Consider the following 21,682-nt stretch of genomic DNA (forward strand, 5'->3'; position numbering starts at 1 on the left):
CCACACATTCTTCAAGGCTCCCAGGATTTTCGCCCCCTCCCCCACCCTATGATCCACTTCCGATTCCATGGTTCCATCCGCTGCCAGATCCACTCCCAGATATCTAAAACACTTTACAGCCTCCAGTTTTTCTCCATTCAAACTTACCTCCCAATTGACTTGACCCTCAACCCTACTGTACCTAATAACCTTGCTCTTATTCACATTTACTCTTAACTTTCTTCTTTCACACATTTTACCAAACTCAGTCACCAGCTTCTGCAGTTTCTCACATGAATCAGCCACCAGCGCTGTATCATCAGCGAACAACAACTGACTCACTTCCCAAGCTCTCTCATCCACAACAGACTTCATACTTGCCCCTCTTTCCAAAACTCTTGCATTCACCTCCCTAACAACCCCATCCATAAACAAATTAAACAACCATGGAGACATCACACACCCCTGAAGCAAACCTACATTCACTGAGAACCAATCACTTTCCTCTCTTCCTACAAGTACACATGCCTTACATCCTCGATAAAACCTTTTCACTGCTTCTAACAACTTGCCTCCCACACCATATATTCTTAATACCTTCCACAGAGCATCTCTATCAACTCTATCATATGCCTTCTCCAGATCCATAAAGGCTACATACAAATCCATTTGCTTTTCTAAGTATTTCTCACATACATTCTTCAAAGCAAACACCTGATCCACACATCCTCTACCACTTCTGAAACCACACTGCTCTTCCCCAGTCTGATGCTCTGTACATGCCTTCACCCTCTCAATCAATACCCTCCCATATAATTTACCAGGAATACTCAACAAACTTATACCTCTGAAATTTGAGCACTCACTCTTATCCCCTTTGCCTTTGTACAATGTCACTATGCACGCATTCCGCCAATCCTCAGGCACCTCACCATGAGTCATACATACATTAAATAACCTTACCAACCAGTCAATAATACAGTCACCCCCTTTCTTAATAAATTCCACTGCAATACCATCCAAACCTGCTGCCTTGCCGGCTTTCATCTTCAGCAAAGCTTTTACTACCTCTTCTCTGTTTACCAAATCATTTTCCCTAACCCTCTCACTTTGCACACCACCTCGACCAAAACACCCTATATCTGCAACTCTATCATCAAACACATTCAACAAACCTTCAAAATACTCACTCCATCTCTTCTCACATCACCACTACTTGCTATCACCTCCCCACTTGCGCCCTTCACCGAAGTTCCCATTTGCTCCCTTGTCTTACGCACTTTATTTACCTCCTTCCAGAACATCTTTTTATTCTCCCTAAAATTTAATGATACTCTCTCACCCCAACTCACATTTGCCCTCTTTTTCACCTCTTGCACCTTTCTCTTGACCTCCTGTCTCTTTCTTTTATACATCTCCCACTCAATTGCATTTTTTCCCTGCAAAAATCGTCCAAATGCCTCTCTCTTCTCTTTCACTAATACTCTTACTTCTTCATCCCACCACTCACTACCCTTTCTAATCAACCCACCTCCCACTCTTCTCATGCCACAAGCATCTTTTGCGCAATCCATCACTGATTCCCTAAATACATCCCATTCCTCCCCCACTCCCCTTACTTCCATTGTTCTCACCTTTTTCCATTCTGTACTCAGTCTCTCCTGGTACTTCCTCACACAGGTCTCCTTCTCAAGCTCACTTACTCTCACCACCCTCTTCACCCCAACATTCACTCTTCTTTTCTGAAAACCCATACAAATCTTCACCTTAGCCTCCACAAGATAATGATCAGACATCCCTCCAGTTGCACCTTTCAGCACATTAACATCCAAAAGTCTCTCTTTCGCACGTCTGTCAATTAACACGTAATCCAATAACGCTCTCTGGCCATCTCTCCTACTTACATAAGTATACTTATGTATATCTCGCTTTTTAAACCAGGTATTCCCAATCATCAGTCCTTTTTCAGCACATAAATCTACAAGCTCTTCACCATTTCCATTTACAACACTGAACACCCCATGTATACCAATTTTTCCCTCAACTGCCACATTACTCACCTTTGCATTCAAATCACCCATCACTATGACCCGGTCTCGTGCATCAAAACCACTAACACACTCATTCAGCTGCTCCCAAAACACTTGCCTCTCATGATCTTTCTTCTCATACCCAGGTGCATATGCACCAATAATCACCCACCTCTCTCCATCAACTTTCAGTTTTACCCATATTAATCGAGAATTTACTTTCTTACATTCTATCACATACTCCCACAACTCCTGTTTCAGGAGTATTGCTACTCCTTCCCTTGCTCTTGTCCTCTCACTAACCCCTGACTTTACTCCCCAAACATTCCCAAACCACTCTTCCCCTTTACCCTTGAGCTTCGTTTCACTCAGAGCCAAAACATCCAGGTTCCTTTCCTCAAACATACTACCTATCTCTCCTTTTTTCACATCTTGGTTACATCCACACACATTTAGGCACCCCACTCTGAGCCTTCGAGGAGGATGAGCACTCCCCGCGTGACTCCTTCTTCTGTTTCCCATTTTAGAAAGTTAATACAAGGAGGGGAGGATTTCTGGCCCCCCGCTCCCGTCCCCTCTAGTCGCTTTCTACGACACGCGAGGAATACGTGGGAAGTATTCTTTCACCCCTATCCCCAGGGATAATATACATATATATATATATGCATGCACACACACACACACATACACATACATACGCACATATACACACACACACATACATATATATTCATATGAGAAATGTAAGAAACAATTTAGAAAACTGAAACTTCTAGCTTGAAATGAATGAAAAAAAAAAAAAAGAATGTCACATAATGGTTCAACCTCTGGCTATGGAAAAAAGGAAATGTATAATTTATTTACACAAACGTCAATAGCAGTTCTCATCAATTTAACCACTGTATCAATAAGCTTCAATGTCAAAGCTACATTTTTCTCCAATATATATATATATATATATATATATATATATATATATATATATATATATATATATATATATATATATATATATATATATATATATATATATATATACATATATATATATATATTGCTTTTTGCTTTGTCGCTGTCTCCCGCGTTTGCGAGGTAGGGCAAGTAAACAGACGAAAGAAATGGCCAAACCCACCCCCATACACATGTGTACACACACACGTCCACACACGCAAATGTACATACCTATACATCTCAATGTACACATATATATACACACACAGACACACATATATACCCATGCACACAATTCACACTGTCTGCCTTTATTCATTCCCATCGCCACCTCGCCACACATGGAATACCATCACCCTACCCCCTCATGTGTGCGGGGAAGCGCTAGGAAAAGACAACAAAGGCCTCATTCGTTCACACTCATTCTCTAGCTGTCATGCAATAATGCCCGAAACCACAGCTCCCTTTACAAATCAAGGCCCCACACAGCTTTCCATGGTTTACCCCAGACGCTTCACATGCCCTGATTCAATCCACTGACAGCATGTCAACCCCGGTATACCACATCGATCCATTTCACTCTATTCCTTGCCCGCCTTTCACCCTCCTGCATGTTCAGGCCCCGATCACTCAAAATCTTTTTCACTCCATCTTTCCACCTCCAATTTGGTCTCCCACTTCTCCTCGTTCCCTCCACCTCCGACATATATATCCTCTTGGTCAATCTTTCCTCACTCATTCTCTCCATATGCCCAAACCATTTCAAAACACCCTCTTCTGCCCTCTCAACCACGCTCTTTTTATTTCCACACATCTCTCTTACCCTTACATTACTTACTCGATCAAACCACCTCATACCACATATTGTCCTCAAACATCTCATTTCCAGCACATCCCCCCTCCTGCGCACAACTCCATCCATAGCCCACGCCTCGCAACCATACAACATTGTTGGAACCACTATTCCTTCAAACATACCCATTTTTGCTTTCCGAGATAATGTTCTCGACTTCCACACATTCTTCAAGGCTCCCAGGATTTTCGCCCCCTCCCCCACCCTATGATTCACTTCCGATTCCATGGTTCCATCCGCTGCCAGATCCACTCCCAGATATCTAAAACACTTTACTTCCTCCAGTTTTTCTCCATTCAAACTTATCTCCCAATTGACATGACCCTCAACCCTACTGTACCTAATAACCTTGCTCTTATTCACATTTGCTCTTAACTTTCTTCTTTCACACACTTTACCAAACTCCGTCACCAGCTTCTGCAGTTTCTCACATGAAACAGCCACCAGCGCTGTATCATCAGCGAACAACAACTGACTCACTTCCCAAGCTCTCTCATCCACAACAGACTTCATACTTGCCCCTCTTTCCAAAACTCTTGCATTCACTTCCCTAACAACCTCATCCATAAACAAATTAGACAACCATGGAGACATCACACACCCCTGCCGCTAACCTACATTCACTGCGAACCAATCACTTTCCTCTCTTCCTACACGTACACATGCCTTACATCCTCGATAAAAACTTTTCACTGCTTCTAACAACATGCCACCCACACCATATATTCTTAATACCTTCCACAGAGCATCTCTATCAACTCTATCATATGCCTTCTCCAGATCCATAAATGCTACATACAAATCCATTTGCTTTTCTAAGTATTTCTCACATACATTCTTCAAATACATGGGGTGTTTAGTGTTGTAAATGGAAATGGTGAAGAGCTTGTAGATTTATGTGCTGAAAAAGGACTGGTGATTGGGAATACCTGGTTTAAAAAGCGAGATATACATAAGTATACGTATGTAAGTAGGAGAGATGGCCAGAGAGCGTTATTGGATTACGTGTTAATTGACAGGCACGCGAAAGAGAGACTTTTGGATGTTAATGTGCTGAGAGGTGCAACTGGAGGGATGTCTGATCATTATCTTGTGGAGGCTAAGGTGAAGATTTGTTTGGGTTTTCAGAAAAGAAGAGTGAATATTGGGGTGAAGAGGGTGGTGAGAGTAAGTGAGCTTGGAAAGGAGACTTGTGTGAGGAATTACCAGGAGAGACTGAGTACAGAATGGAAAAAGGTGAGAACAATGGAAGTAAGGGGAGTGGGGGAGGAATGGGATGTATTTAGGGAATCAGTGATGGATTGCGCAAAAGATGCTTGTGGCATGAGAAGAGTGGGAGGTGGGTTGATTAGAAAGGGTAGTGAGTGGTGGGATGAAGAAGTAAGATTATTAGTGAAAGAGAAGAGAGAGGCATTTGGATGATTTTTGCAGGGAAAAAATGCAAATGAGTGGGAGATGTATAAAAGAAAGAGACAGGAGGTCAAGAGAAAGGTGCAAGAGGTGAAAAAGAGGGCAAATGAGAGTTGGGGTGAGAGAGTATCATTAAATTTTAGGGAGAATAAAAAGATGTTCTGGAAGGAGGTAAATAAAGTGCGTAAGACAATGGAGCAAATGGGAACTTCAGTGAAGGGCGCAAATGGGGAGGTGATAACAAGTAGTGGTGATGTGAGAAAGAGATGGAGTGAGTATTTTGAAGGTTTGTTGAATGTGTTTGATGATAGAGTTTCAGATATAGGGTGTTTTGGTCGAGGTGGTGTGCAAAGTGAGAGGGTTAGGGAAAATGATTTGGTAAACAGAGAAGAGGTAGTAAAAGCTTTGCGGAAGATGAAAGCCGGCAAGGCAGCAGGTTTGGATGGTATTGCAGTGGAATTTATTAAAAAAAGGGGTTGACTGTATAATTGACTGGTTGGTAAGGTTATTTAATGTATGTATGACTCATGGTGAGGTGCCTGAGGATTAGCGGAATGCTTGCATAGTGCCATTGTACAAAGGCAAAGCGGATAAGAGTGAGTGCTCAAATTTCAGAGGTATAAGTTTGTTGAGTATTCCTGGTAAATTATATGGGAGGGTATTGATTGAGAGGGTAAAGGCATGTACAGAGCATTAGATTGGGGAAGAGCAGTGTGGTTTCAGAAGTGGTAGAGGATGTGTGGATCAGGTGTTTGCTTTGAAGAATGTATGTGAGAAATACTTAGAAATGCAACTGGATTTGTATGTAGCATTTATGGATCTGGAGAAGGCATATGATAGAGTTGACAGAGATGCTCTGTGGAAGGTATTAAGAATATATGGTGTGGGAGGCAAGTTGTTAGAAGCAGTGAAAAGTTTTTATCGAGGATGTAAGGCATGTGTACGTGTAGGAAGAGAGGAAAGTGATTGGTTCTCAGTGAATGTAGGTTTGCGGCAGGGGTGTGTGATGTCTCCATGGTTGTTTAATTTGTTTATGGATGGGGTTGTTAGGGAGGTGAATGCAAAAGTTTTGGAAAGAGGGGCAAGTATGCAGTCTGTTGTGGATGAAAGAGCTTGGGAAGTGAGTCAGTTGTTGTTCGCTGATGATACAGCGCTGGTGGCTGATTCATGTGAGAAACTGCAGAAGCTGGTGACTGAGTTTGGTAAAGTGTGTGAAAGAAGAAAGTTAAGAGTAAATGTGAATAAGAGCAAGGTTATTAGGTACAGTAGGGTTGAGGGTCAAGTCAATTGGGAGGTAAGTTTGAATGGAGAAAAACTGGAGGAAGTAAAGTGTTTTAGATATCTGGGAGTGGATCTGGCAGCGGATGGAACCATGGAATCGGAAGTGGATCATAGGGTGGGGGAGGGGGCGAAAATCCTGGGAGCCTTGAAGAATGTGTGGAAGTCGAGAACATTATCTCGGAAAGCAAAAATGGGTATATTTGAAGGAATAGTTGTTCCAACAATGTTGTATGGTTGCGAGGCGTGGGCTATGGATAGAGTGGTGCGCAGGAGGATGGATGTGCTGGAAATGAGATGTTTGAGGACAATGTGTGGTGTGAGGTGGTTTGATCGAGTAAGTAACGTAAGGGTAAGAGAGATGTGTGGAAATAAAAAGAGCGTGGTTGAGAGAGCAGAAGAGGGTGTTTTGAAATGGTTTGGGCATATAGAGAGAATGAGTGAGGAAAGATTGACCAAGAGGATATATGTGTCGGAGGTGGAGGGAACGAGGAGAAGTGGGAGACCAAATTGGAGGTGGAAAGATGGAGTGAAAAAGATTTTGTGTGATCGGGGCCTGAACATGCAGGAGGGTGAAAGGAGGGCAAGGAATAGAGTGAATTGGATCGATGTGGTATACTGGGGTTGACGTGCTGTCAGTGGATTGAATCAGGGCATGTGAAGCGTCTGGGGTAAACCATGGAAAGCTGTGTAGGTATGTATATTTGCGTGTGTGGACGTGTATGTATATACATGTGTATGGGGGTGGGTTTGGCCATTTCTTTCGTCTGTTTCCTTGCGCTACCTCACAAACGCGGGAGACAGCGACAAAGCAAAATAAACGCCCATACACGCACACTTACAAACATGTACGTATACATATCAGCATACATATATATACATACACAGGCATATACATATATATACTTGAATATATTCATACTTGCTTTCATCCATTCCTGGCACTACCCCGCCCCAGAGGAAACAGCATCGGTACCCTATGCTTTAGCGAGGTAGCGCCAGGCAAACGTACAGGTTATAGAAGGGTTATTCATTTGATGGTAAGAGACACATCACATGAAAATAAAATCTCTTGTGATATAGAAAATGAAAATTAAGAAATCAGTTGTTCGCAGGAAATTGTTAATTATCACTTTTTTGTTTCAGACAGAAAAATGCGAAGCTCATTTTTACCCCCGCACTAAAATAGAGTAAGTTATTAACTGTGTAGAACCTTACATCTAGGAATGAGTGAATAATTACGTGAATGAAAAAGAAAATGAAGGACACGAAGTAGACTGAAAAAACTAAGGTTAGATTAGGTTATATATGAAAGAGAAAAGAAAACGAGAAGAGAAAGAGAGAGAGAGAGAGAGAGAGAGAGAGAGAGAGAGAGAGAGAGAGAGAGAGAGAGAGAGAGAGAGAGAGAGAGAGAGAGAGAGAGAGAGAGAGAGAGAGAGAGAGAGAGAGAGCATACGACCTAGATACAGAGGAAAACTTTGCCAGTATGATCGAGCTTGGTGAGACGGACTAGAAACTAAGGAATTAGCTGGAAAAGATTACGGAAAGGAGAGGGAATCTTTGAGGACCTTGTTCGGGAAGGAGCGTCCAGCCCGCCACGTACTGTATAGTACCTGTGGTCCGGGTCCCTCACCTGGCACTGTGGGTCGGACAGAGAGAAGATCCAGAAGGCGTGAGGACCCCGGCAATCAATGCTGAGCGTAGTTGGGATCCCGAAAAAGGATTGGAATCCATATTTGAGAGGCCCTGGGCAGCGCCTTCCCAGGAAGCTGCAGTGTGAGCCCAGGTGCCACTTTCCTGCAACAGGAAGTAGAAAGGTAGGGTGTGGCACAAGGAGAATCCTGCATGACAGAAAATGCATTTACGATAGGAAGTGAGTAACGCCCTTACAACCTCGATGGTGAAGCAGGAAGAACATCTCACGGAATATTAGGAATCACGTGGCCCGCGGACAGGGAGATTCCCCTGGCGTCAGGCATGAACGCCATGATAGTGTTACACTGGAGACATCCTGCTGTAAGAGAGAGCAAGTCAGAATTTCTGTATCAGTCTTCTTCAACATCAGAAGTAATATAGGCATGGTAAGTCGAGAGGCTGGAGGTCAAGTTTATCCTTATAATTGTCTTTATAACAAAAACTGAAGGGATGCATGTCGTTGGTGATGGGATGCATGACATATACATGGTCATTCTACCTTATGACTTTCCTATGAAATAATTCTTCAGGCATATTAATCCTGCAAGGTATTTTTTTCTACCAGTTTCCCGTCCGGCGTGTACCGGAGGGTGTGGCGGGAGGGGAGAGAACCTTTGCTTTGTTTATCCTTTTACTGCTTTTAAGGAGACCGTATTTTCCATCAAACAGCATTAAGACCAGACCATTTCGTTTGTAGCTTGGTTCTGTGTGGTCTGTGTGTTTATATAACTCTATGTCGAATATGGAGAACATCCTCTATGGCACTACTCACAAGGCATTTTAGTTCGTACAACACAGCCCAGCATACCGTCGTCTCAAGGATCATAATGTTCCAGGCAGCTTGAAACATGGCCACCCATGAGTCTTCATGACCACATTACATGAAACACTACATATGTAATTATGATGCTATGAAGGACTGTACTGTGTCATCAGGAAATGTATTCCGACCGATGTCAGCGGCAGAGGCACAATAAACCTTAGGATTATAGGTACCGTACTGCAAGGAGAGGCAGTTACAGGTCCTGTACATCCTTTGACTGTAGCAGAGAGGCAATCCTGGGGTAAACAAGGAGAGTCAGGTGATGAGGAATGCGGACTAACCCACTATGGCCGTGGTGTAGTTGGCAGCAGAGAGGGCGGTGGCCAAGGTGACTTCGTCCAGGGGCAGGGCCGCTCTGTTGGCCACGTTAGTGATGACGATGCTCCATGTTGATTCGTTCCCCACCAGACCTGAAGGAGGAGGGGCGGTCACCTCTGGCTGGTGTGAAGAACAATGGCAACAAATATCTCTAGAATGCAAATATTGTCTTTATACTGCAGAACTCTACAAACAGCAGTGATACAAATAGATAGGGATTCAAACAGCAAGAGACCACTTGGACCTTTCGAAGCTGTATGTGAAATTGAAAGATGTTAGAAACCCACAGATTAGTATGATAACGGGCGACTGACGTACAATGTTTTTTTAATAGAGAAAAACCTGAAACTTTTCATGTAATTAAGGATGCACAAATGATAGCAGTCGTGAACTTGAACCAAAATATTCACCAAGTTTGCTCTTACATGAAACTACAGCACTTCTTTCAATAATTCTAAATGGTAAATCATTCCACTTGGTAACAAACCTGGCGAAGAAAAAGCACCCCGCCTCCTTACCTCGTGTGAAGCCAGACAGGTCGAGATCATCGAAGTTTATGTTAATTCTGAGCGTCGGTATCTGATCAGCTCTCAACCATCTCTTTTCTAAGCTTAATGAATTCAAGTCATTTAATCGGCTCTCACATAATTTTTTTCTCAGCCCGGCAATCAGTTTGGTAGCTTGAAGCTGTACCCTCTCCATGCTATGTCTTTTTCAAGTAGAATGACCAGAAATGAACACAATATTCAAGTTGAGGATGCTTCAGTGAATTGCACACAGTAAGAATCATTCCATTTCTCTTGTACGTGTTAGAGATATGTGAACTTTACCGTAGTGTTGAAGGATTGATCAGACGCTTCCTACGGCCCGGGTGGTCGCGGGGGGAGGGGGGGGGTCTTCCCTGAGGCCCTCGTGTATTCCATGTGTGTGTAAGTGTGCATGCGTGTTGGTATTCACCAGCGGGATTCGAAGGATAGGTTTTGATACCCAACACCCTACTGGTGATGGGTGATTGCTGGCGGAGTAACATTACGTGGGGGTCAAAGACGTGTTGGGTAATCATTTCCTGATCCTCTATATTCCGTGTTTACAAGTAAACTTGGTGAAGTTGCACTTCTTGCGAATCTCTTCCCCAGCAGCTTCATTACATATCATCTTCAAAACGGACCAACATCCTCCAGTTAATGACAACATCAATATACATGAAAGATATATCAGTGATGCTTTGCAGTATCACATTACAGGGTTATAGAAAGTAATTCATAAGACCCCCTTATACAGTGCCAGATTCTCGCCATATGAAATATTCCTCAAACTGTATAAAACCAAGGGTACAGAGAGGCGTGGGGGCTCATACCTTATGTGTTATAGCCGTAATCTGGTAATCAATTGAACTGGAAATCTGATCACATCCAGTCAGAAATAACGTGATCAGTATATGCCATGTAACACAGAGAAGACTTGCCGTTTTCTGTACGTAAAGGTAGTATAAATATATACATACACTAAAATGAAACACTTTGGTCTGACGACTGACTGGAATCAGCAGCTGTGGTGTGTGATGCAGGAGGCCGTGGGAGGAGGCTACTCACCGTAACGTGCTGGGTAGCGGGCGGTGAGGAGCGCGGCGCGACTCGGGGTGCAGAGGGGCGCGGCCGCTAGGTGATGGGTGAGCTTCACGCCTCCCAAAGCTAGCCTGTAGGTGAGAGGAGGGAGGCAGCTGGAGATAAATCTAGTTCACATTTCCCACGTTTCTCGTAATCTTCTAAACTTATGTTGGCAAAGGCTTTTATCAACCCCCTCCCCCATTACACTCGGGGTTCTGCAGGGAGGCCCTCCCCTCCCCCAACTCGACTATAAACTACGCAGAAAACATACTAACTAATAACTTTGATTAATGTATTCTTACAAACATTCAATCCTTTTCGTGTCTTAGATTAGAAATCTAATATCTATGGAACAGCCTGACTGCGTAACACACGTGCCCACTGACAACCTCGTCAGTTTCGCCTCCTTCCCAAAACATTGATATAAAGTTTAGAAGAACGAAATGTTCTCCTCCCAGAAGTCATGGAACAAAACGTTCTTGATCATTGCCATCATCTTTTTTATGTTTTCATATTTCATGAGTTTATTCTCCTTCATAACTGGTCGTGGGACTCATGAACAGAACTGGACTCAGTTTTATCAGAATGGGACTAATATCAGCGACTGAATTCAACATCTCACAAGCTCACAACCGCTAAAGTTTTCCCTGGTATAATGTCTTCTTTCATACCGCTCTTGTTTTTGAGTTTTTCGTCGTTGTTTAAGTGAGTTCAGGATTTGCTAGCCTTCCCTCAATCAAACCCTGGGTACGCCGGCCGCCCGGGCTTCTGTCATCACACATCGAGAGATAACTGTCTGTTTGCCGTCTTCCCGGGAGAGTGGGAGACACGCGCTCACCTGCCCTACGTAGCCGCTGGCCCGCGCAACACGATGGTATAAACCATACACTCCCACAGCAAGACCAGCACAACTTGCTGGAAAGTCGGTATTTTCATCAGAAGTATTTATAAAGACATGATGTCTCGGAGAGTCGCCTACTTGGATGTATCTACTTGAAGGGATGATGGGATGATATACATATCCTGCCGTCATCCTGTTCTCCACGCTTTTTCCCTCATTCTACCAGGGATGATAATGTTCTACTTGCTTCATACTTTACATTACTTGGGATAATGATAATGTTCTATACCTTTCATCCTTCACATTACTCGGGATGATAATGCTCTTGCCTCATTCGACATAACACTTGAGATAACTATTACTCATATCATTTAGGTCAGTCATGCCCTACATATATCTTTTGTCATATATTAAGAGCATGCACTCCACCACATCACACTACAACGTGACCACTGTGAGTAAAGAGATAAGATCATGTTGGACTTTAGCCTTGTGTTCAGCCAACTCCATCTGCTTGTAGTGCGTATCTCACGTGTCCTCGTGTCCAGCCTGCTCCGTGCATCTGTGGTGCCTGCATCACCGGTCATTGTGTCCAAACTGTTCCATTTGTCTATAATGCCTGCCTCACTTGTCCTCGGGCTCAACCTGCTCCATTTGTCTACAGTGCCTCTTCTCTTTACTAGGGAACAAGATGTACAGATTGACCTACACTCCTGCTTGTGTTAGGAGAATGTGTCATACATATCTTCCCCGCCCATTCGTCCCTTCGCCCACCTATGCTGTAAGGAGTCATGATGACCAGGTTGTCCACCTGTCTACGTCAGTATTCATATATCAATGGGCGACCATCTGTGGTACAGTGGGTTGTCTGAGTTATCCACTAGTTACTTTAGACATCACCTACTATAGATAAATGTTTTTGTAATTATCTTTTTTCATTTTGATAATCTTCATACATGATAATTTACAAGGTTATGGAAAATATAACCAAAGGAACAAACTTATTTTTAGAAGCATTCGGATTTTAATCATTCGTTATCTTTTTGTCACGTCCATAGAAGAGATAAACGTAGAGAATCGCCAGTGACAAAGTCTGCCTCGAAAGTGTGAATCACAGGTCTGGGCTACCTGCTTCTGGTGAGATGCTGAAGCGTTCATCATCAAGAGCTACGTGAGTTGTTCTGATAAAGTCTCGTCTTAATGGGTCACCACTGATTAAGCTTAAGTCTGGAGAGCAATGATGAGTTACCTTGGCCGAACAAGGTAACGGTACCTCCCCCTCCAGCCAGCCCCCTTCTAAGCGTAAATACTGCGCACCTGAACAAAGCTGACTGGAAGAATTTACGTTAACTTCATTTCTGACTTTCCTTGGGTAAATTACTGTCTCTTTTGTGGTGATGCCTCTGTCTCCGCCAAACGCATAGCAGAGGTTGTTATTGCGGGAATGGCAGCATTTATCCCCTCTTCCTGCAAGTCTACTTCTTCATCCAGTCCATGATTCAACCGTTCCTGGTCTGAGGCCATTCAGGCAAGGGATCAGGTATATCGGGCTTGGAAAAACTCTCCTTCCTCTGGCTCCCACTCAGCTTTTATCACAGCCCGTAATCGCTGCAAGCATGTTTTCTGTGAGGTGAGGCGTTCTTTTATTCAAAGGAAGTGCGATAACCTCTCCTCGTCATCCACTGATAGATGTCTCTGGTTTTTAATTAAGGACATCTCTAACTTCTGTCGCTCTACTTTTCCTTCACTTTCCCGTTCTGACGGCACTGTAGCTGTCTCTCCCGTAGACAAAGCAGCTCTTTGGTTCCCGTTTCTCCTGCAACTACACCCTGGATGATTCTAAGATTTCTTCACCCTCTGATGCTCTTCTTACTAATCCTATGCCCCTTCCCGTATTTCTTTTCGGACTATCCGAACAGCTCTTCTTTCTCTGGACACAAGCAATGCTTATGACGGCATCCATCCCCGTGTACTGAAAGAGTGTGCCTCTGAATTTGCACCTGTGCTTGCTCGTCTGTTCCATTTCTCTTTAAAAACCAAAACTTTTCCATCTTCTTGGAAGCAAATATTGACACATTCCATCCTTAAGAAGGGTGACCGTTTTGACCCCTCTAACTATCGTCCTATTGCTTTGACATCTACCGTTTCCAAAGTCTTTGGATCCCTCCTCAACTCCCATACCCTTAGGCACCTCGAAACTCACAGTCTTCTCTCTGATCACCAGTATGGCTTCCGTAGGACGAGATCCACTGATGATATTCTTTTCTATCTTAACAATGTCTGGCCATCATCCCTGAAAGATTCTGGGGAGTCGTATATAGTTGCCCTTAACATATCTAAGGCTTTTGGCTGGGTGTGGCACCGGAGTCTCGTCTCTAAGCTTCCCTTCCCCCTTTGTTTTTCCTTCGTATCTAGCTTCCTCTCCGGCCGGCCCATCTCTATGGTTGTTGATGGATCAGGCTACCACCTTTTCTCCATCAACAGCAGTGTCCCGCAAGGTTCCGTTCTGTAGCCCTACACTTTTTCTTGTTTTCAACGATTTCCTCTCCTCCACAAATAATCCAATACACTCATACGCTAACGACTCAAGATTGCATCCACCCATATCCCTTAATTCTGCTCCCTCTCCTCTCAGTTGATCTGCATCACGTCTTTAACACAGCTTTCTCAATTAACTCAGACTTGGACAGGATAACTCAGTGGAATAGACAAAATCTTGTTAAGTTTACTGCCTCCAAGACCCAGTTTCTACCCTTCTCTCTATCGAAAACTCCTCACAACTCTCATCTCTCCTTTTGCGGTATGGTAATTCCATCTCTTGACTCAATGGACATACTTGAAATTACTGTAACATCCAATATTTCTTGAAAACCCCACATTACGGGAATAGCTAAGTCTGCCTCTTAAGAAACTGGGTGCTCCGTTTGTACAGGGGATTGATTTGTCCATGTATGGAGTACTGCTCTCACATTTGGGGTGGTTCTAGCTCTGTATCCTTACTTAACAAAGTCGAGTCGAAAGCGGTCCGACTTATAAACTCTCCCAGGCTAACTTCCAAGCTTGACCCCCTTGTCTTCCGCCGCACTGTTAGTTCACTTTTCATCTTCTACAGGTATCACGTTGGTTTTTGCTCCCGAGAGCTGGCTGCTTGTGTGCCCCCACCACCAGCTAGATCACGCACTACTCGGCAAGCTGCTGCGTCCCATGATAATTGTGTGGCCATTGGAACTCTCTACTTTCTCATGTCTTTCCCAATAACTATGACCTGGCACATTTCAAAAGAATGGTCTTTCACGTCCTCAAAAAATCGTAAATACTTTCCCCTGTCTTTTCTTTCTCATAATCCTCTCTATTAAGGCCCGGCTAGGATGTGGACTTCTGTCCGTGACCGGAGCCTTCAACATAAAAATGAAAATGACCGTGATACATAAGTAGACCGAACTATGGTGATCAAAATTCCGTCTTTAGTTGCTCTTATATGTTTCAAGGCTGGTAAAAATATTTCCTCACATAAGGAAAGTACATCCAAAACAAAGAAGTGTCCTGAATTCTGACGCACCTGAGTCATGTATCCGAGAGTATGTATAGTGGCATGAAATGTCGTGTCTTAAGTAACTGTGGTGTTTGAAAAGTAAGATGTCGTGAGTGTGACATGTGTAGTGAAAGGGGTTGTACCGGAGTTGGTGACAGAGATGACTGCACAGGTGGTGGCATAAATGACTCTACAAGTGTTGGCATAGATGACTGTACAGTTGGTGGCAGAGATGACTGTACAGTTGGTGGCAGAGATGACTGTACAGGTGGTGGCATAAATGACTGTACAGGTGGTGGCATAAATGACTGTACAGGTGGTGGCATAAATGACTGTACAGGTGGTAGCATAAATGACTGTACAGGTGGTAGCATAAATGACTGTACAGGTGGTGGCATAAATGACTGTACAGGTGGTGGCATAGATGACTGTACAGGTGGTAGCATAAATGACTGTACAGGTGGTGGCATAAATGACTGTACAGGTGGTGGCATAAATGACTGTACAGGTGTTGGCATAGATGACTGTACAGGTGGTGGCATAAATGAGTGTACAGGTGGTAGCATAAATGACTGTACAGGTGGTGGCATAAATGACTGTACAGGTGGTGGCATAGATGACTGTACAGGTGGTGGCATAGATGACTGTACAGGTGGTGGCATAGATGACTGTACAGGTGGTGGCAGAGATGACTGTACAAGTGGTGGCATAGATGACTGTACAGGTGGTGGCAGAGATGACTGTACAGGTAGTGACATAGATGACTGTACACGTAGTGACATAGATGACTGTACAGGTTGTGACATAGATGACTGAACAGGTTGTGACAAAGATGACAGTACAGGTTGTGACATAGATGACTGTACAGGTTGTGACATATATGACTGTACACGTAGTGACATAGATGACTGTACAGGTTGTGACATAGCTGACTGTACAGGTGGTGGAAGAGATGACTGTACAGGTGGTGGCATAGATGACTGTATAGGTTGTGATATAGATGACTGTACAGGTTGTGACATAGATGACTGTACAGGTAGTGACATAGATGACTGTACAGGTTGTGACATAGATGACTGTACAGGTTGTGATATAGATGACTGTACAGGTAGTGACATAGATGACTGTACAGGTTGTGACATAGATGACTGTACAGGTAGTGACATAGATGACTGTACAGGTTGTGACATAGATGACTGTATAGGTTGTGACATAGATGACTGTACAGGTTGTGACATAGATGACTGTACAGGTTGTGACATAGATGACTGAACAGGTTGTGACAAAGATGACAGTACAGGTTGTGACATAGATGACTGTACAGGTTGTGACATAGATGACTGTACACGTAGTGACATAGATGACTGTACAGGTAGTGACATAGATGACTGTACAGGTTGTGACATAGATGACTGAACAGGTTGTGACAAAGATGACAGTACAGGTTGTGACATAGATGACTGTACAGGTTGTGACATAGATGACTGTACACGTAGTGACATAGATGACTGTACAGGTGGTGGCATAGATGACTGTACAGGTGGTGGCAGAGATGACTGTACAGGTAGTGACACAGATGACTGTACACGTAGTGACATAGATGACTGTACAGGTAGTGACATAGATGACTGTACAGGTTGTGACATAGATGACTGAACAGGTTGTGACAAAGATGACAGTACAGGTTGTGACATAGATGACTGTACAGGTTGTGACATAGATGACTGTACAGGTGGTAGCATAAATGACTGTACAGGTGGTGGCATAAATGACTGTACAGGTGGTGGCATAAATGACTGTACAGGTGTTGGCATAGATGACTGTACAGGTGGTGGCATAAATGAGTGTACAGGTGGTAGCATAAATGACTGTACAGGTGGTGGCATAAATGACTGTACAGGTGGTGGCATAGATGACTGTACAGGTGGTGGCATAGATGACTGTACAGGTGGTGGCATAGATGACTGTACAGGTGGTGGCAGAGATGACTGTACAAGTGGTGGCATAGATGACTGTACAGGTGGTGGCAGAGATGACTGTACAGGTAGTGACATAGATGACTGTACACGTAGTGACATAGATGACTGTACAGGTTGTGACATAGATGACTGAACAGGTTGTGACAAAGATGACAGTACAGGTTGTGACATAGATGACTGTACAGGTTGTGACATAGATGACTGTACACGTAGTGACATAGATGACTGTACAGGTTGTGACATAGCTGACTGTACAGGTGGTGGAAGAGATGACTGTACAGGTGGTGGCATAGATGACGTATAGGTTGTGATATAGATGACTGTACAGGTTGTGACACAGATGACTGTACAGGTAGTGACATAGATGACTGTACAGGTTGTGACATAGATGACTGTACAGGTTGTGATATAGATGACTGTACAGGTAGTGACATAGATAACTGTACAGGTTGTGACATAGATGACTGTACAGGTACTGACATAGATGACTGTACAGGTTGTGACATAGATGACTGTATAGGTTGTGACATAGATGACTGTACAGGTTGTGAAATAGATGACTGTACAGGTTGTGACATAGATGACTGTACAGGTTGTGACATAGATGACTGTACAGGTAGTGACATAGATGACTGTACAGGTAGTGACATAGATGACTGTACAGGTTGTGATACAGATGACTGTACAGGTAGTGACATAGATGACTGTTCAGGTTGTGATATAGATGACTGTACAGGTAGTGACATAGATGACTGTACAGGTAGTGACATAGATGACTATACAGGTTGTGACATAGATGACTGTACATGTTGTGACATAGATGACTGTATTGGTTGTGACATAGATGATTGTACAGGTTGCGACATAGATGCTGTACAGGTGGTGGCATAGATGACTACAAATGATGTCAGAGAGAACAGCAGACTTTATAATCGTGGCTGTGACATTTGTTTTTTGACATTTTAACCTTCGAATTCAAATGGAACTTCCTTGCACGAAGGGGAACTTCCCTCCATGATGTGAGTGAAACTGAACAGCTTCATACATATGGATGATTACTTACTGCGTTCAGATCTATACTGGATTCCTGGGACTCATACATGATCAAAAGATCATTTCTTCACCTTATAAGCGCGAGAAAGTTATTGGAAGTGTTTGTAACCATGAGTTTGAGCCTCTACCCTTTGTGCGACATTTTAAGACACTTCAGTAAGCGTTCATTGAGTAATTTCAACAATTCATTGCCAGAATACCAGAAGTAAAGCTTTTACAGGTGAATCGACCACAGACTTTTCCGAACATAGTGTCTTTGTCTTACAAGCCTTTCAGACTGAAATGGAAGAACTTGTGTTAGATATCACGATCAATCAGGAGGACTTGATGATAAAATCTCACGCCATCCACAACAGTTCTTGAACTTACGTGGACAGATTCATACCTGCTACTGAGAAATGACGTTCTGAAGAGCAGAACTTTATCCTGTGATTCTCTATTGTCACATGTTAAGGATATCAAATTATAGTACAAGTCAAGGCTGACGTATTCCCATCTGGATGAGTATTCACCGACTGTTTAATTCGCCTCACATCCCAGACTACGAGAAATTGGCGGAAGCAGTGGTGTCAAGCCCCAGACACACTTGTAACGTCTGTCAGTCTGTATAACATTATCTTTTCCTAAGTGTTTACGTCATGGTCATAATACAGGTCTTGTTCTTTTACTCGTACAGTAACAATTCTATATACGTCTTGGCAGAAGAACTATTGTCTGTGACGCCCGCCCGGTTTTCTACGTCAGTAGGCATGAAGCTGCGAAACTGTCTGCGTCAGTAGGGTTTACATCTGTCTGTAATCCGAGAGTCACAAGGCACAAGATGGCTTGGTTCCCACCTGTCTAAGTTGGGCGTCTTGATAGTGGTGTTGCCGTAGCAGCTGAGGTCGCCGATGCCTAGGTCGTCTGCCAGCATCACCAGGACGTTGGGAGGTCGAAGGTTGGTGGCCGCCGCTGTGGTCACCACCAGCACCAACAAGCACCACAAGCCAGCCACGCACATCCTGCCACCTGGTAGCAGAAGCCGTCAGTGCTCGTCATCCTGTGACTCACTCCCAACACATGGAGATCGTCCCGTGTATACTTCTAACGTTGATGTGTATGATAACATGTGTCGGGTATGATTATAGCTTCACGAACTGTATGACCGTGTGCCACTGTGTAGGCTAGCACACTCAGGAGGTTGGGCGCTCAAGAACAGATAATTAAAGGGAAAAGGTCACTCAAGGATAAAGAAAAAAAACACAGTTAAGGGAAAAGACACCCAAGGGTTGAAGACCCAAGGGTTAAACACCCAAGGGTTGGAGACCCAAGGGTTGGAGACCTAATGGTTGGACACCCAAGGGTTGGAGAACCAAGGGTTGGAGACCTAATGGTTGGACACCCAAGGGTTGGACACCCAAGGGTTCCAAACCCAAGGGTTGGGGACCCAAGGGTTGGAGACCCAAGGGTTGGAGACCTAATGGTTGGACACCCAAGGGTTGGACACCCAAGGGTTCCAAACCCAAGGGTTGGGGACCCAAGGGTTGGAGACCCAAGGGTTGGAGACCCAAGGGTTGCTCAGTCAGGAAAAGGACACTCCATGATTGTAAAATCAAGGCGAGGACACTGAAGGGTTGGGCACTCAAAGATATGAAAGTCACCTCTCAAAAGTTGGACACTCAAAGGCAGAGACACTTAAGAAAGGCTGAAACACACACACACACACACACACACACACACACACACACACACACACACATGCTACAGAGAAGAGTCCTCGTGGGCTGCAAGCTTTATATCCAAAATTTTCGGTCTGCACTCCAGCAGGTTCATCACACACATGTATAGGGGGCAGTGGAGCCTGAAGGATACCCTGAATTATGTATCTTTCAGGTCAGTCTGGTTATGCCGGTTGTCAGGAATGTTACAACAGTTGTGATGTGAAAGTCACGCGTCTCACGTCTAACATCCAGGAGTGTTGCCAACCTCAGTCAACCAGAACTTTGGATAAATGTTCACATAAAGTATACCTTAGCAAAATACATGTATAACGTGAGTTTCTGACATGGGGAATGTGAGGATGTGTATCTTAGAATCCACCTAAGGAATTATTTTTGTGAGTAGACAAAAGATGGTAAAACATTTACAGCGTTAAGGCAAGAGTGACGGCTGATGACTCAGAATCTTCTCCGGACAGTTCCTGTACTGTGTTGGGGATTAATCTAAAATCTCTAGCACTGACTAAGTCAATACAGTAATGATGGCAAAAAGACAGGGAAATTTGTCCCGACAGCCAGACCAGCTGAGACAGCCCACGTTAAGCCTGTGAACAATACAAACAAAGCCACGTAGGCTAAGGTTCTTCAGTTCTGAAATTGGTCAAAAATACATTTTAAACAAACTCAAGAACAGGCAGTTAAGAGCAGGCAGTTGTGCCTAGAGCCACAACGAATCACCTGAGAACAAAAGTTTGGAGATATTATCTGAAACCATCAAAGAACAGGATTAGGAGTTAACACAATATGAGGAAAAGATAAACAGGCTAAAGGATCAAGCTAGATATCGTTAAGGTGTCATGAGAGACGAACTTAAGGATTTGAAAAATATAGTCATTGGGTATGAACAAAGGATTCAGATCAGTTGAGGGGATTCAGATGGTATATAATCAGAGGAAAGATATAGATTCATTTGAAAGATGGATCTTTTTGAGATATCTTTGAGGATGTTCAGAAAGGAGAAATGCTTTATAATACATGCAAAATCTATGAAAAATAGTGAGCAGGGATGGAGAGCAGGAGCAAACTCGAGGTCTGACCAAAGGTGTTGCGCATGATGACTGATTTAGTGGAACAGAGACCTGGAGAATGTAAACAGATACACAAGAAATCTGGTCAAGCTGTTTAAAGAATAGCATTTACTGTTTATTAAAGGAGTCAGCAAGGAAGCTTATGACCTGGTTGCTGGAAGGTTTGGAGACGGACAGAGCATACAGGATCAGAGCTTGCTAAGTGGCACCTAAAATAGAAAGATAGGTACAGCAGGAGGTTGACTGATGGACGTAAATCACATCATCTTTGGCTTGGAAAAAAATCATATACCAGATGAACATGACAGGGAAGGGCACGAATGTCGATTGAGAGACCACTGGAGGCTATTGAAAAGTTGGACGTAATTTCTGCGATAAATGGAGAAGAATTGGCCATTGTGATCGGCACGAAGGGGGACGCCAGATATGGTTACGTTTCATTTGGAATCTTCTAGCAAGGAGGATCTTCGGTAAGTTATGAAACTTAAAGTGGGACGTTTATCATATGTGATGAATCAAAGAAAGAGAGCGAGAAAAGCAAAGAGTAC

At 43.6% G+C, this 21,682-nt stretch overlaps 1 protein-coding gene across 3 annotated transcripts in view; it reads right to left on the reverse strand.

The window, feature by feature from the left end:
* LOC139755471 (arylsulfatase H-like) overlaps window positions 1-21,682 on the reverse strand; it is a 47,561-nt gene that overhangs the window by 23,180 nt on the left and 2,699 nt on the right. For all 3 annotated transcript variants that reach the window (XM_071673810.1, XM_071673807.1, XM_071673809.1), the window contains exons 2-5: window positions 19,186-19,357; window positions 10,930-11,033; window positions 9,301-9,429; window positions 8,135-8,298 (exon numbers count right to left, since the gene is read on the reverse strand). In XM_071673810.1, the coding sequence (XP_071529911.1) occupies window positions 8,135-8,298; window positions 9,301-9,429; window positions 10,930-11,033; window positions 19,186-19,349 (561 nt within the window). In that variant the 5' untranslated portion in view covers window positions 19,350-19,357. The remainder of the gene's footprint in view (window positions 1-8,134; window positions 8,299-9,300; window positions 9,430-10,929; window positions 11,034-19,185; window positions 19,358-21,682) is intronic.

The sequence above is a fragment of the Panulirus ornatus genome, chromosome 19, assembly GCF_036320965.1.
Source record: "Panulirus ornatus isolate Po-2019 chromosome 19, ASM3632096v1, whole genome shotgun sequence".
Classification (NCBI taxonomy): Eukaryota; Metazoa; Arthropoda; class Malacostraca; order Decapoda; family Palinuridae; genus Panulirus; species Panulirus ornatus.